At 57.2% G+C, this 15,919-nt stretch overlaps 2 protein-coding genes across 4 annotated transcripts in view; both read right to left on the reverse strand.

Moving 5' to 3' along the window:
• Positions 1-72: 72 nt before the first annotated feature.
• Positions 73-9,214, reverse strand: slx4 (SLX4 structure-specific endonuclease subunit homolog (S. cerevisiae)). The gene is given in 14 exon segments (XM_062448001.1): positions 73-627; positions 763-1,071; positions 1,557-1,656; positions 1,865-4,563; positions 4,803-4,972; positions 5,190-5,336; positions 5,635-5,906; positions 6,110-6,323; positions 6,532-6,721; positions 6,723-6,843; positions 6,941-7,176; positions 7,467-7,676; positions 7,918-8,101; positions 8,292-9,214. Coding segments are annotated over 14 exon segments (5,724 nt in total). The 5' UTR covers positions 8,794-9,214; the 3' UTR covers positions 73-257.
• Positions 9,215-10,510: 1,296 nt separating this feature from the next.
• Positions 10,511-15,919, reverse strand: part of crebbpa (CREB binding protein a) — a 28,110-nt gene continuing 22,701 nt past the window's right edge. For 2 of the 3 annotated variants that reach the window (XM_062447817.1, XM_062447816.1), the window contains 7 exons: positions 15,753-15,899; positions 15,216-15,329; positions 14,798-14,963; positions 14,472-14,639; positions 14,082-14,243; positions 13,540-13,821; positions 10,511-13,301 (listed from right to left, as the gene is read on the reverse strand). In XM_062447817.1, the coding sequence (XP_062303801.1) occupies positions 11,061-13,301; positions 13,540-13,821; positions 14,082-14,243; positions 14,472-14,639; positions 14,798-14,963; positions 15,216-15,329; positions 15,753-15,899 (3,280 nt within the window). In that variant the 3' untranslated portion in view covers positions 10,511-11,060. Of the gene's footprint in view, positions 13,302-13,539; positions 13,822-14,081; positions 14,247-14,471; positions 14,640-14,797; positions 14,964-15,215; positions 15,330-15,752; positions 15,900-15,919 lie in introns of all 3 variants that reach the window. The other variant, XM_062447815.1, reaches the window with a different exon arrangement.

The following is a 15,919-nucleotide window of genomic DNA, read 5'->3' on the forward strand; positions in this document are numbered from 1 at the left end:
AGGTTGTTGAATATGAATGTGAAACATCTGTTAAGATACACAACTCCAACATCACCCTTCCCAAGGTCAAGGTACTCATTAACAAATCATTTAATTTCAGAATTCCATCAACGCAGTGAATGCAAACATTTTAAATTAACACAGATGTACCAAACAGCAGCTTAATACAATCTTTCCCACCGCGCCTTTTGTATTCAGTCTCTTTCTCGTCACCTACACTTTCACCAGTTCATGCAGCCAGACCCCCTCTGCCCTCATCACTCCATCACTGTGGGCGGTACGCCTTTCTTTCTCCTCCCTCCTCTTCCTCTCCCCACCCCCCCTCCTCGTCTCCGCTGCCTGCTGCCCTGGCCCGGCTTGGCGGTGGTGAAGGTGATGCAGTTGGCGTCCAGGAAGTCCATGAGCTTGGCAGTGCCCAGCGTGATGCCGGCCTCCTTGAGGCGGGCCTGGAGCAGGGCCAGGCCCAGCGGCTGGTACTGCAGGACCCGGCCGTACAGCTCTGGGTCGGACAGGATGAAGCGGCGCGCCGCCTGGAGCCGGTCCTGGAGGAGGGAGGATGCCTGCGAGGGAGTGATGTCGCCGTCGGAGCCGCCGTCGTCAGAGAGAGGGCACAGCTCTGGGTTCGACCTGGAGGAGGGACGGAAGAGGAGAGGCACAAACAAGAAAGAAGGTGTAGAAGAAGAAAAAGAAAATGGTTACTTTGTAACAAATTCTATCTGAGAAATACCATACGGAACACATGGCATCTTCCCCTTCTCTCACCTCTCTGAGTCTTCACTGGCAGTAGTGGAGGATGTGGAGGAGCCTTGCGATGCAGAGAGAGCCTCCTGTTCCTCCCTCCTGCCCTGCTTCACAGGAGAGGCAGCGGGGGGCGCCCCAGGCTGCTTAAACCCCCCCGAGGACGCTGGCCTTCTGGAGGCCGTGGAACTAGACTGGGGCCTCGCCTGAGGGGCCCTGCCCAGAGAAGGAGCCTCGTCGTCGGACTCGGAGCTGACCACCTGATGGGTGTACTGGTGGATCTCCTTCAGCTTTAGGATCATCTGGCGCTTGGGGAGGGGACGCACCCCAAACCTTGGATCAGAGAAGAAGAGAGAGAGAGAAGGGGGGAGGGAAGGAGAGAGAGAGAAGGGGGGAGGGAAGGAGAGAGAGAGAAGGGGGGGAGGGAAGGAGAGAGAGAAGGGGGGAGGGAAGGAGAGAGAGAGAGAGAGAGAGAAGGGGGGAGGGAAGGAGAGGGGGGGGAGGGAAAGACGGGGGAGATTGAAGGAGAGAGAGAGTCAGGTGAAATAATGTGAAAGTGAGACTTGCACCAGACCTATAGGGAGAGGGTGGAGGGAAGTAGAGAGAGAGGTAATGAGAGGGTGTAGGGAGGTAAAGGTAGAGAGGGAAGGGGGGAGAGAGGGAGAGGTAGAGAGGTAGAGAGGGAAGGGGGGAGAGAGGGAGAGGTAGAGAGGGAAGGGGGGAGAGAGGGAGAGGTAGAGAGGGGAGAGAGGGAGAGGTAGAGAGGGAAGGGGGGAGAGGTATAGGCTAACAGAGATAGATACGTGATGATGTCAGACCTGTTGAGCTTGTTCTTGAGGTCAGGAGTGTCCATGTCAGAGTAGCTGGGCAGCGGGGTGATGGCCACCAGGGGGAGCTGGCCTCTCCTACGGGACGCCACTGAGGTCAGAGGTCACACATTAGTACAACGTTGTAAAAACATTAACATGCAACATTAGTACAATATTTGTCATAACATTGACACACAGTTTGTAAAAAAAGAAGAAGAAGATTATCGCTGTGACAGAAAAAAAAATCAGCTTTTAAACAAACACCTCTTTTTAAGGTTGTTTTTCCCCTTTCAGCTTGTCAAAGGTTCGGTGTTCACCTGGGGTTTTGAGCTGGTCCACTCTCTGAGCCAGGGCGACAGTGCTGACCCTCTGGGAGAGAGGGACAGCCTCTTCCTCCTCCTCCTCCCAGTCAGACCAGATCTTGGAGCCCAGGAGGCTGGCTCCTCGCTCGGGTTCGCCCTGGGGGCCGGCGTGGGTGGAGGGTGGAGGAGAACAGGAGGAGGAAGGACGGATGGCGAGGGTGCGGGCGGTGCTTGAGGTAGAAGGGGAGGCTGGGTGGACGTGAGTCATGGGCGGAGGAGAGGGAGAGGGGGACGGAGGGATCATTTGGGGTGATGGAGGAGGAGGGGTGATGTAGGACTGGGCTCCCGTGCTGTCCATTCTCAGGCTGAAACACACCTCCTGTTCCCTCTGCCCCTCCCCGGCGTTCAGCCCCCACGAGTCGTCGAACGCCATCGGGGGCTCGTCCATCGCCATGAAGCTTTGATGGAAGCCGTAGCCCCCAGACACCTCCTCTTCCACCTCCATCCCTTCTTCCTCCTCCTCTCCTCCACAGCTGGTTAACCTCCTCTCCTCCTCTCTCCTTTCCCCTTCTGCGTGTCTTGTCCTCGTCTCCTTCCCTCCCTCCGTTCCCATCCTTCTCCTCCCCGAACTGCTAGCATCGCCCGACTCAGCGGGGGGTCTGCGTTGGTCGGGGCCCCTGCTGGGAGACCCCATACGGGGGGAGGAGGGGGAGTCGGAGAGGGAGAGGCGCAGGGTCCCCAGCCCCGTCCTCTCAGGGCTCTGGGTGTGCGCCCCCCCTCGTCGCCACTCTGCATGTCTCTCGCCGCCCCCACAGAGTAGAGGGGAGGCCGAGGGCAGAGCACGGGGCTCGGGTGGATCCGGGTGCAGGGGAGTGCTGCTGTGAGGCTGGGGGAGGCTGTGGAGAGGGGTTGCCTTGGTGGAGGGCTCTGGTGGGGGGAGAGAGGGGGTCAGGCTGGGGGGAGCAGACCGCCCGGGGTGGGAGGAGGGGGCCGCAGATACTTGGGAGGAGTCGTCCGCTGTGTCCCGACTGCCCGCGCTGTGTCTCTTAGGTGAGAGATCAAGAGCCAGGCTGGGAACTTGGGGGGCAGATTCCCGGGACGGCACCCTGGAGATGAGGCCTTCTGTCTGGGCAGGGCGCGTGGAGGCTTGGGGCGGGTCGATGGAGGTCTGGAGGTTACTGCTCCTGGAAGATGATGATGAGGATGAAGATGAGCAGGTTTTGGGGAAGAGTCGAGTGCGACGCATGCTGCTCTGGGTCTGGGTGGAGCTGGTGGTGCTCGTCCTGGGCTGGAGAGGAGTGGCCGGGATCAGCCAGGACACCTCTGGAGAGAAGTCCATCATGGGGCTCTGGTCCGCAGGATCAGGACCAGGCCCGTCCAGACGCCCGTCAGGGGGTGACGACACGCTGGGGCCACGCACGCAAGCGCTTTTCACCTTTCCGTCCAAACCGGGGCTCTTGGGTTCCGCTCTGGGTCTGATCTGGGTGAAGTCCTGCTGGCTCTGGGTGGGGTGAGGAGGAGGTGGAGGGGGGGGGCTGGGGGGGGTCCCCGGGGGGGGGCCGACCTCCACCTCCTCACTCGAGTCAGACAGAACTATCAACTCTGGTTCTCTGCTGGCTCTGGGAGGAGGAGGAGGAGGAGGACGGGGCGAGCGAGGCAGGCCTGCACTGCGAGGGCCCTGCGCCGTTCTCTGCGGAGACAGCCTCTCTTCACCAGAACCAACCCTCTCCTGGGATACAGCCACATGATCTGGCCCTCCTCCTCTTTCTTCTTCTGCGACCTCTCCAGCTCCCACCCCCTCAGAGGGGCCTCTCCTCGCCCCAGCGGGGCTCATCTCCCCTGGGGACAGCCCGGGCATGGGGATGCAGGGCCAGCCGGCCGGAGGACTGACGGACAGGTCTATGACCTCGCTCACGGAGGAGTGGAGACAGGGAGTCTCTGACTGCCTGCGCCCGGCTCTGGGCCTGGGAGGCTGGGAGACGGAGGGTGGGGCTCTGGGAGAGGGGGAGGAGCAATGAGGGGGGCACCAAGGGGGTTGGGACCTCGGGGGCTGAGGAGGGGGGTCGTCGTCTTCGTAGACCCCCCAGGAGTCGGAGAAGAGGCGGCTGTAGCTCCTGTCGAGGTCTTCGGGGTCGGGATCTGGCACCGCGGATGAGATATTCTCCGTTCCCGAAACGTTCGGTCGGGCTGCTTTCTCCTTGTCCTTTGTTGTTCCTGCGTTCCTTCCCGCTTCCTCCCTCTCTTCCTCTGCCCCCCCCTCTTCTCCTGTGCTCTCCTTCGCCTCCTCCCTCTTTCTCTCTGCCCCCCCCTCTTCTCCTGTGCTCTCCTTCGCCTCCTCCCTCTTTCTCTGCGTGGCGGCAAACTCGTAGATCTCCTCCATCTCCTCCTCGTTCACCCTTTCTTCTTCTTCTTCGCCGCGCGTCTCGCCGTCCTCCAGAGTCACGCGCCCCCCTCTGTGCTCCTCCTCCGTCACCATCTCTCCTCTGTCTCCACCCCCCCCTTCGTCCTCACCACCGTCGTCATCCTCCTCGTCTTCGTTCCACATGGAGCGGAGGAGCTCCATGAAGGCCTGGTCCCCGCCGCTCTCCGCCCCGGACGGAAGCTCCCGGTCTGGGTTGTCTTCCCAGGCCTGCCCCTCTCCCTGCCCCTCTCCCTGGTTCTCTGTGGGTCCTGGGTGATCCCGACACAGCTGCTGTAGCTCCGGCAGGTCCAACCTGGAGAGACAGAACGCCAAAGACTCAGAGGAGAGGAACAGGAGACTCAATCAAGAAACAAATCCAAACATCACCAAAACAACCTGTCAGAGATCCTTTTACATCAATGCTACTATCAGATAGGCCGATAATACGTCCTCTGTATATGCTAACTATCTGATAATATTCAACAGACTAACCACCACTATGCACAACCACAATCTGAAACACTAGACCCCCCCCCCCCCGCCCAGACAGACCTGCAGGCCAGCTCCTGGAGGTGGGGCAGCAGGGTGGGTGCGAGGGGGCAGTGGGCGGTGTAGAGGTAGTGGAGCAGGACGCCCACGGCCGGGCCGGGCACCTCCATCAGAAGCACCCGCCGGGCCGCCGGCACGCCCTCCTCCTGCACCCCGAACCCACTGTCATGGACCTGGGAGAGGAGGAGGAGGGTGGAGAGATGGGTGGAGAGAGAAATAGGGAGATGGAAAGAGAGAGAGAGAAAGAAAAAGACAGGTGGGGTTGGAACAGGAGGACGATCGACGAGAGAAAGGACGAACAGAAAACTGGGGAAAGAATCACATTTCTGTGCGTTGATGAACTCCGAAAATAGGATAACACGGGGCTTGAAATACACAGCTGCACCGTACCATCTGGGCCAGCAGGGGGCAGCGTGCGTACAGCATGAACGAATGGGCGAAGAACACCTCGCCATCGTCCACCTGGAGCTGCACGTCACTGAGCTGGGGGTTGTTCACCATGCTGCCCAGGTCTGAGCCCAGTCTGGACAGCGCCACCTAGAGGACGGAACAGCAGTCAGCACCCAAACGTCAGGTGGCTGAGCGGTTAGGGAGTCGGGCTATTAATCAGAAGGTTGCCGGTTTGATTCCCGGCCATGCAAAATTACGTTGTGTCCTTGGGCAAGGCACTTCACTCTATTTGCCTCTGGGGGAATGTCCCTGTACTTACTGTAAGTCGCTCTGGATAAGAGCGTCTGCTAAATGACTAAATGTAAATGTGGTCTGGTTTCACATACACACCAGGGACGGGATTTTATCGCCAGGAAACAGGTCCGAAACGTTCCCTCTGACTCACCGAAGGTTGGCCCGCCGTCTGGACGGCCCTTTGCTGAGGCCCGTGGGTGTGCAGGTCGGGTCTTCCAGTGCGTGTGGCGTCCCTCTGACAGGGTGTGTGTGTGGCGTCCCTCTGACAGGGTGTGTGTGTGGCGTCCCTCTGACAGGGTGTGTGTGTGGCGTCCCTCTGACAGGGTGTGTGTGTGGCGTCCCTCTGACAGGGTGTGTGTGTGTCGTCAGGGATGAAGCCACACATGCACAGGTCAGCCTCGGGGGCGACGCCGCTCTCTTTCCCTGAGGGAGAGGAGGAAGAGGAGGAGGGAGAGGAGGAGGACATCTACGGTGTTTCTAACTGGCGTGTTGGAGATGAACAACAGCAAAAAGACCACCACTAACCGTCTGTGTGATAGTGACGGTCACACCAGACGCTGTTGCTTAGTTTTGAGTGTGCTCTAGTTATTATGAGACCCAGTTTACTCCACCCTCTGGTGTCTCACCTTTCCCAGAGCTGGAGTACCCCCACTGGGTGAGGGTCATGCCCTCCTCTGCCAGTTCCAGTAGGTCAGCCAGGGCCTGGCTGCCCACAGGGAGGGACTCCCCGCCTGGTGCTGGCCCCGCCCCAGCCTGGGTGCTGCTGTCTGGGGTGGAGGGGGAAGGAGAGGGGCCTGTATGGGAGGTGGAGGTGGAAGGATCCGAGCTGGCCACCTCAGGCTGTCGAGATGAGAAACTAGTGAGTGATAGTTTTCAGCTTCAAGGCATTTTTACAGACACAGTGTTTCCCACATAATGTGTGGCTGGCCGCCACAAATAAGTAAATATATGGGAAACACATATTATCGTCCAGCGAAATGCTTGTAGCAACACTCATACACCTCTTAACCGTACTAAAGTTCTGTTTTCTATTTTTTTCCTCTCGCACCTCTGTCGACTCGGGCGGAGAGATGAACTCTCTCAGCTCAGCAGTGTAGAACTCCGCCGTGCAGCCGGGTCCTCCGTCCTGCAGGGCGCTCTTCCTCCACAGGGGGGCGCCTCCGCCGCCCCCTGCCGAGCACCGGGCGGGCAGGGAGCTGGGGCGCAGGGTGGGGGTCGGGGGGGGGGGAGGGGGCGCGGAGCAGGAGGGCGGCCACCCTGTCCTGGAGCCTCAGCAGGGCCACGTCGGGGTCCTGGACCAGGAGGAGGGGAGGGGGGCGGGGGGCCCAGCCGTTCCTCCTCCTCCTCTTGCCCCCGCGTCCTGCCGCGGAGGGACACGACAGACACCAAGGCGTTTCAGCGAAGGGCAGTTTTACACTGTGAGGTTTAGTCAGGATGTGACCGAAACGTCATCTTACCTTCGTGGGCTTGCCACCTCAACAGAGCAGCCACAGAACCAGGAGGTACAGCAGGAATCACCTCCCTTTCCCTCTCCACCTCCCTCTCCCTCTCCTGCTCCAGGAGGGAGGAGGAGAGGGCCAGGGCCACCATGGTGTCCTCATCTGGGTTGGAGGCTCTCTTCCTGGGCTTCTTCCTCACTGGGAGGCTGGGGTCTGACTTGGGGCCTTTCCTCTTGGAGCCCCCAGTCTGCACTCTGCACCTCGGGAGACGGGGAACATGTCAGCTGTACTCAAGGATCAATAAAAAAGCGCAGATTACGTAAAAGATAGTTGTAGATATCTGCTGTTGGTGTTGCTCACTGTGGTTAGAGCATTTGACTGCAGATCAAAAGGTTGCAGGTTCAAATTCCCCCTGTACCGCATGTTGTTTTGGATAAAAGCGAATTCTTATTTTTTATCATTATTATTATTTACCTAGCCTATTTACCATATTTGTATAGCCTAGGATCTATGGAGGCGGGTGTATCGGCTGAGGCTGACTCACGATTGGCTGGCTGAACTGTCACTCGGCGCCTCGGCAGCCTGTCTCTGCAGGGCCTGCAGAAGCACGGCCGGGGCCACGCCCATGTGGGAGGAGCAACGCTTCAGGTGGGCGGAGCGACTCTTCAGGGTCTTGAAGACCTTCCCGCAGATAGGGCATTCTGGGATGGCGGGGAGAGGGGGCGGGGCACTGTCCTCACTCTCATCCAGACACCTGGGGAGGGGATGAGGAGGGGAGGGAGGAGGAGGGGAGGGGGGAGGAGGAAAGACAGAAGAATTTGGTTGACATTCAAATATAGATGGTGCAGTTTCAGCTTAGCACCACAGTGAGGTTTGGTGATGGTAGACAACCTGTTCATGCGTCGCAGACCAGCGTGTGTGAGAGACCACCAGGATTCAGCGGGGTGTGTGCGCTTGTATAGGTGTGTGTGCGAGTGTGTGTCCTGTCCCCACACCTGTTGGTGTGCTGTGTGCGTCCTGCCGGGCTCATGTGGGACAGGTCACGGTGACAGAGCTGACAGAGGAACAGGCCTCCCTCCTCCAGGTGTACCGCCAGGCCTCCTCTGGGGGGGAGATGTGCCTCCCTGTCCAGTTCCTCCTGCAGCCTCACAGCCAGGGCCTGGTCGCTCTCCTGGGGGTCTGGAGGGGTGGAGGTGGAGGGTACTTAAGAGGAACTACGAATACTCTGTACTAAGAACAATTAATACACTCCATTTACAGTGTGGAGCCAGGTGAGGCTATTTGGGTTAGAATAGAGGGATGAAAGTACAGATAAACTACTGACCGATCACAAGACACGGAGGCTGCATTTCCACTTAAAACACCTCACCTTGACATAGAGGCAGGGGAGTAGGAACACTTTGGTGATGCTGTCTGGTCTCGGAAGACTGGTTCATCTCACCGTGGCTCAGTTTCTGAGGACTGCGTCTCTTGAACTGCTGCATTCTCCTAACCACCTTCTGTGCAGCCCCCAGCCCACTCTCAACGGCCTCGTCATCCGCACCGGACACCGATGGACCGCTTACTCCAGCGCAGAGCTCCGCTCCGCCGTTAGTAAGGTGTTGCTTTTGATATGCTGTGTTCCCGTCAACCAGGCTAGGTTCGGAAGTAGCGGTTGGGCAATCGGTTTGCGCGGTGGCCTTGCTTGTGCTTGCCGTCTCGACATCGTTCTTCCTCCGCCTTCTCTTGGGGAGGTCTGTGGCTCTGGTCTGTGTGATGACGGGCTGGGGCTCTGCGTTCCTCTGCTCTCCGGGGTCACCCACCTTTTTACGTACTCGCTTTAGCAGCTTGGAGCAGAGGTCAACGAAGTCTTCTTGATCTGAACAGTCCATGTTTAGCTGTATGTGTTGTGGACTTGTCAGCAATCAGAACAAAGATTGTATGCTAGTCTTTACTCGTTGCACTGGCTGTGTGTCCATGTTAGCTAGCCTAGTAGGCTAGTGCTAAAAATATGCTAGACCTAGCCAAGCTAGCAACCAAGATGTTGGCAAATTGAGACGTGGCCTTGATTCATTTGGTCTTAAAAATAAGCATGTGTAGTTACTGTCTCATAACGCGCTTGTACATGTTTTATGTTTCCTTGTAAGTGGCATATTGCACGAAAAACGACAAAGCTTTCTCAAAAGTTTTCAAAGACGCTTACGTTCGACCGCCTCAGTTTGACTTCCTCTTACGTCACGACGTAAGAAATCTCTCCGTCGTTAGATGACAGGGCTCGTTTTGTTTTTTGCAAAACGAATATTAAAGCCTTAAAACACGTAATTCCACTTTAACATTTTCAAATAGACCTCTTGCGTGTTGTCTTTAACAATGTTTCTTTCTGATGTCTAGCTGTAATACATTTAGCACGCTCCAACTTCTGAATTCATTGATGACTTGATATCCTACTCTTAGAAAATCAAACTCTTGCCAAGTATGAATACCGAACTTTTGTGATGCCAGTGAAAAAAGAAAACAATTCATCTAGTTAATCAATATTTCTCACCTGACAGCGATGCTGGTACCCCCAACTGTGACGTGTTTTACACCACGTCAGTGTTCCGCTAAACACATTAATGTTGAAAGAACTCGACCAAGAACAATTCAATTAATAAAACAATCTAATAATTCATGTCTCCATATTTTCTGAGAAACACAGATGAACACCCACAGACGTTTCTCCAGACATAACAGTAACTACAAACTGTCTGTTCCACACAGTTTATTTTAACAATATGGTATATAAGTAAGAAATGAGTCTTTAACCAGTTTATACAGTGATTTCATTCTCTCTTCCTTATATTTATAGTATTACGCCTCATAACTTGCATGATTTACAATAGAAGAACAAGTAAACACACCCCTATCCCCAGTTTGTGTGCGAGAGGAGGAATGAGAGTTGATAGGTAAAAGTCTTCCTTGAGAAGAGGGGGGGTCCAAACAGCACCATACTTCGCATGTCGTACAATACTCCTGTGTACTACCAAGGGAATAGCATGCATATTGAGACCTGGCCTGTGCACAAGCGATCAGGACTCTACCCCTACTCAGGGAGTACTTCTCTCTCCCTTTCTCTCCCCCTCCCTTCCCCTCTCCCTCTCTCTTTACACTTTACAACATCTGTATGACCAAAAAAATAACTGTATGACAGAACGTTTAATGACAAAGCAACAACGCATTTGAACATTTGAACACCTGCAAGATGAGGCCTTCTCTGATAGGGTGTCCTTCAAGGGTGGTGTGTGTGTGTCGGCATAGTGTCTGTTGAGGGACTGTCTGTGTGTGTGTGTGTGTGTGTGTGTGTGTGCGCGCCGGTAAGTGAGTCAAGTGTGTTCTGCATACATGCCCGAGTGTGTGTGTGTATGTACACAAACTTGCCATAGTCCAATTCCTACTTTTAATACAAATGGAGGTTTCTTCATACATGGAGAAGAGGTGAAGCCTCTCATCATCGAACGCACGTTTTGAAAAGAAATGGTACATTGCTAGATTACAATCTCCAGGAATGAGGAGAGCATTAAGAGGAGGACAAAGCGACCCACATTTCCAGACAAATTATTTTACTGTCTCAAAAAAAAAAAAAGTTTCTTTTTTTTTTTTTGTAAAAGGTACAAAACAGAAAGGTATGAATAATATATAATGTAATTGTACATTTTCACAAAAAAAAAGTAAAAACATGAAACCATAACAAACAAACAAACAAACAAAACCAACAAACAAAATAAAACGTATCAAAGCACATTTGGTCTCAACCAAAAAATATATTCTTTGTGATTTAAATTTCTTTTTAACAACAATATCCCTCAAGCCCTTGATTTTAAGGACTATGACATTCCATAGAAGCGTAGGACATCTGTACCCTCCCTCTCCCACAAACACACTCTCTTTACACATCTTGAAACTTTTTACACATCAGTACAAAAAAAAAAAAAAACGAAACAAAAAAAAGTTTTTCTTTTCACGTTTAAAAAGAACAATTACAATCCTCCCCCTTTCCGGAAAGTTCTCGGCATTAGGAGAAGATTAGAGTCTGAGGATGGTAGATCTGGAAAGGAACGGGGGGGGGGACTGTGGTGCATCTTACAACGAGAGCAAGCGACTGGCGGCGTGTGTAAAAACGCTACAACCCCTCCACAAACTTCTCCAGCGTGTCCCCTGTGGAGTCCCCCACCAGCCCCAGGTCGCTCGCCATCCCGCCGCGGTTCGGCGTGTTCAGCTGTGGCAGCATGGCGCTCTGCTCTCCCGTGCCCATGTGCCCCTGCTCCATCGAGCCCCCCGCCATGGGCCCCCCCAGGCCGGGGCGAGGGGAGCCGGTGTGGGGCGAGGGCTGGACGTGCGGCGAGGGGCTGGAATGTGGCAGCTGCTGTTGTTGTGAGGGAGGCGGGCAGGGGGACTGTACGGGGGCAGGGGAGCGGACCTGGTTGGCCAGGGGGTTGGCGAGCGCCGGCTGGCCGGGGAGGTGTGTCCCTGCCTGGGCCTGGCCGGCTAGGAGGTGGTTCTGGGGGCTCATGGGGCTGGGCTGGGCCGGAGAGCCCATCTGCTGCTTGAGGACGGCCTGCTGCTGCTGCTGGGGAAGCTGCTGCTGCTGTTGTTGTTGTTTCTGGAGGAGGCGCTGGTGGAGCAGGTTCTGGGCGGAGGTGTCCATGCCCAGGCCTGGCTGACCCATCTGGGGCAGCTGGCCCATGGGCCCCCCTGAGCCGCCCCCGGCCCCCTGCAGGGCTAGCTGCTGCTGCTGCATGCGGAGCTGGGAGTAGGACGCTTGTTGCTGCTGTTGTTGCTGTTGTTGTTGTTGTTGTTGTTGTTGCTGCTGCTGTTGTTGTTGTTGTTGTTGCTGTTGTCGCAGAAGCTGGCGCCGGTAGAGTTCCTGGATCTGGTTGGCGTTGGGGTTGTGGGCGGGGTTGAGGAGCTGGCCCTGGGGTCCCATGCCCTGGGGGTTGAGGGGCTGGGGGGCCTGCTGGGGGGGCAGGCCCGGCCTCTGGACCACCGCTCCCTGTAAGGCGGCAGCCATGGCAGCCTGCATGGCCGGCAGCCCTACCGAGGGCTGCTGGGGCTGTTGACCCGCTTGTTGTTGGGGCTGGCTGGCTTGGTACTTGGCCGTCCTCTGCTTGATGAAGGCGGCCATGAGCTGGGGGTTGGATTTGAGGATGTTGAGCACCTGCTGCTGCTGCTGGGGGGAGCTGGGAGACTTGAGGGTGCGGAGGAGGTCCTGGAGGGCATTGGGGGCGATGGCCCCCGGCCGCTGGAGGCTCTGGAGCCTGGGGCCCTGCTGGGGAACCAGCATCCTCTGGACTTGGGGCATCATGGCCCTCTGGACGGGCAGGCCCTGCTGGGGAGGCTGGCCCTGGACCACGGGGCCCGGGGCTTGGGGCTGGCCGGCCTGCATGGCTCCCCCAGCTCCGGGCCACTGTCCTGGGGCGAGGGGCTGCATGACCTGGGGCCCGCGGGGACCCGGGACCATCTGGATGGGCTGCTGCATGGGACCAGCCATGCGCTGTTGCTGCTGTTGTTGCTGCTGCTGCTGCTGGGGGTTGATGGGCAGGCCGTTCATGTTGACCCGGTAGTTCTGCTGGGCCTGGGCCATCATCTCGATGTGCCGCGCCATCTTAACCGCCGCCGGGGGGGGCTGCTGTTGTTGTTGTTGTGGGGGGGTGTGCTGGGGGAGAGGGGACTGCTGCTGGTTCAGCGGGGAGGCCTGGGGCCCGCCTTTGCCCTGGGAGGCCGCCTGGAGCGAGGCCTGGGGCTGGCCGTTGCGGCCGGGGCCGTTGGGGTTGGGGAAGGCCGGGGACAGGGGGGTGGCGGGCTGGCTGGAGGAGAGGGGCTGCTGGGGGGCGCCGGGCTGCTGGGGGTGGGAGGCGGGGGCGCTGGGGGTGGCGGCGGCGGGGGGCGAGGGCAGGCTCTGGGGTCCCGTCCTGCCCTGCATGCTGGCCATCCTGCGACGCATCATCTGCGCCTGCTGGAGGCGGTGCTGCAGCTGCTGCTGCCTCAGCTTGTGCTTGATGTTGAGGCAGAAGGGCACGGGGCACTTGTTCTCCTGGCAGTGCTTGGCGTGGTAGCAGCACAGGGCGATCAGCTGCTTGCACACGGGGCAGCCGCCGTTGGTCTTGCGCTTGCAGCCCTTGGTGTGCTGCACTACGCGCTTCATCTTCTGGCAGGACGGCAGCGAGCAGTTGGCGTTGCGGCACTGGCAGGCGTGGACCAGGGACTGGATGCAGCGCTGGATGCTGAGGCGCCGGCTCTCCTGGGGCGACTTGGACGCCTCGCCGCCCTGGCTGCCGCTGTCGTCGTCCAGGCCCAGGCCCCACTTCACCATCTGGTGCTCGTGGCCCTTGGCGCTGTAGCAGTTGATGCAGAGGTCGAAGTCCTGGAGGAGGGAGAGGGGGAGATGGAGGGTGGAGGGAGGGAGAGACAGGAGAGGGGGAAGAGAGGGAGGGAGACAGAGGGGTTTAACAAGGGTACGGTGTGTGTGTGTGTGTGTGTGTGTAAGTAAGTAAATTGTATTTATAAAGCACACTAACACAGCAAGACCAAACCAAAGCACAAAAAAAAGACACCATAAGTGTGTGTGTGTGTGTGTAGACCCGCGTGGCCGCTGGTCTCACCTCGCAGACGGTGCAGTGCCAGCGCGTCTCCACGTGGTGCTTGCACTCGTTGCAGGTGTAGACGAAGCGGTCCTGGCCCTGGTTGTGCAGCTCCACCAGCATGCACATGGAGCTCCACTTGCAGCGCCGCAGCGAGCTGAACTCCCAGTGCTTGTCCCGCGCCAGCGTCAGGAAGGCGTCGCGGCCGTCCATCAGGTCGCACGTCAGCAGGGGGTCAGGGTCCATGATGGGGGGCAGGGTGTTGACCATGGGGCCCGAGTGGAAGTGGATGACAAAGAACACCTGGAGGAGGAGGAGGGTGGGAGAGGGGAGGAGTATGAGAGGGGGAGGGAGGGATAGGAGAAAAAGGGGCGGGGGGTGTATGGGAGGTGGGGAGGGGGTGTAGGGGAGGTAGGAGAGAGAGAATAGGGGGGAAGATATGGGAGTCAGGGAGAGAGGGAGAGAAAGAGTTTAGTAAAATTACAGTAACGAAGTTACGGTAATCTGACCATGTTCTAAATCCTGCGACTAACTGCATGTCTCCGTCACGAGGCCCCACCCACCTCCTTGTGCTTCTCCAGGGAGGCGTAAAGCTTCTGGGACAGGTCATTGGCTACGTTGGGCATCCCCGGCTTCTTCTTACTGGCTCGACTGACGCTGCTCTTGTTCTTACTGGTCTTCTTGCTGTTCTTCTTCTTGGCGTTCTTGCTGTCTCCGGGTGTGCCCTGCTGAAGGGGGGGCGGGGAGAGGTGTGAGTTGTTTACACTCGGGTCACCATGTGTCTGAAGGGGAAGCGGGAACCGGGTCAGGAGTCAGATTGAGGAGGAAGGAACTCAAACGCTGGCAGACCAACCGTGACCAGGGAAGTGTTAAACTAGGGGGGAAAGGAGAGGGGTTGGTTTCTCTCCTCCTCCTCCCCTCCCCTCCCTCTCCTCTCCTCTCCCTCTCCTCACCTCAGGGGTGTCGCAGGAGGCCGTGTTCTCCTCCTTCTTGCGCTCCTCCTCCTCCTGCTCCAGCTCCTTGATGCTCTCCTCCAGCACGTTGGGCCAGAAGTCGCCCTCGAAGTACGGCAGCTCGTTGGCGCTGGTGATGCGGTCCTCATGGGCCTGCTTGAAGATGTCCTGGGAGACGGAGACACACACACGAGAGAGAGAGAGACAGTGAGACACAAAAAAACTATGCACTAGAACGCAAAAAAACCCTGAAACAAACCACGTAGCCTCTAACTTCATAGTCACCAGGCCCCTCCCCCTCCCAGGCCCCTCCCCCTCCCAGTCACCTTGTAGTCGTGCAGGATCCGCTCAGCGAAGGCCTTGTCCAGCATCTTCCTGTACCAGTCCTGCAGTCTCTTGGGCTTGGGGATCTTCTGGTCCATGGGGTGACAGTGGAAGATGTAGTCATCCCCCTCGCTGGGGGGACACGCCCAGATGTGACCCGTCACATACCTGGAGGAGGGGGGAGGGAGGGGTTAGGAGATACTGGGGTTGGTGGAGAGACACGCGGGTGGTGTTTGGCTTGACTGGGTGGAGCGAAAGAGACAGAGAGAGAGAGAGAGAAGAGATTTCTGATGGGGAGAGAAAAAGAAAGAGAGATTCCCGCAGAAGAGAGAAGGAAAGAGAGAGAGTCAGAGAGAGAGAGAGAGAGGCAGAGAGAGAGAGGCAGAGAGAGAGAGGCAGAGAGAGAGAGAGACGACCCACCCGAGTTTCTTGACGTATTCCAGATACCCGATGAGGATCTCGTGGTACACGGCCGTCCTCAGCACGCGGGGCCTGAAGAAGTGAATACTGTCCAGGTAGGAGATGTACACCCGCCTGCAACAGTACCAGCACAGCACCCTCACACAACTGACCGTTACCACCACAACCCCACACTGTTATTATGGGATGGATACAGCTCAGTGGTCGAGAATTTGGACTGCAGATCAAGAGGTCCCTGGATTCATATTCCCCCCCCACCCCCCGCCTCGGTAAAAGCGGCAATTCCGGTCCTCAGGGGCCACTGTCCTGCATGTTTTAGACGTTTCCCTGCTCCAGCACACCTGATTCAAATGATCGGCTCGTTATCAAGCTCTGTGGAAGCCGGGTAACGACCATTCATTTGAATCAGGTGTGTTGGAGCAGGGAAACATCTAAAACATGCAGGACAGGGGCCACCGGAGTAGCCCACCCCTGGTCTACCACATGGTGTGGTGTTCCTGACTGGGGGCCAGGGGGGCGGAGGGGGGCGTTGCAGACCTGGTGTTGGGGAAGGAGCACTCTGAGCCGTACTCCTGGACGTGCATGCCGAAGAAACACACGTCCACTCCGTCGATCTCCTCAAAGGCAAAAAGTGCTTTGGTTCTGTAGGGGAAGGACTCGGGCATCTCGCCTGTGTCCACAAACCTGACACACACACACACACG

Source organism: Osmerus eperlanus, chromosome 22 (assembly GCF_963692335.1).
Source record: "Osmerus eperlanus chromosome 22, fOsmEpe2.1, whole genome shotgun sequence".
Taxonomy (NCBI): domain Eukaryota; kingdom Metazoa; phylum Chordata; class Actinopteri; order Osmeriformes; family Osmeridae; genus Osmerus; species Osmerus eperlanus.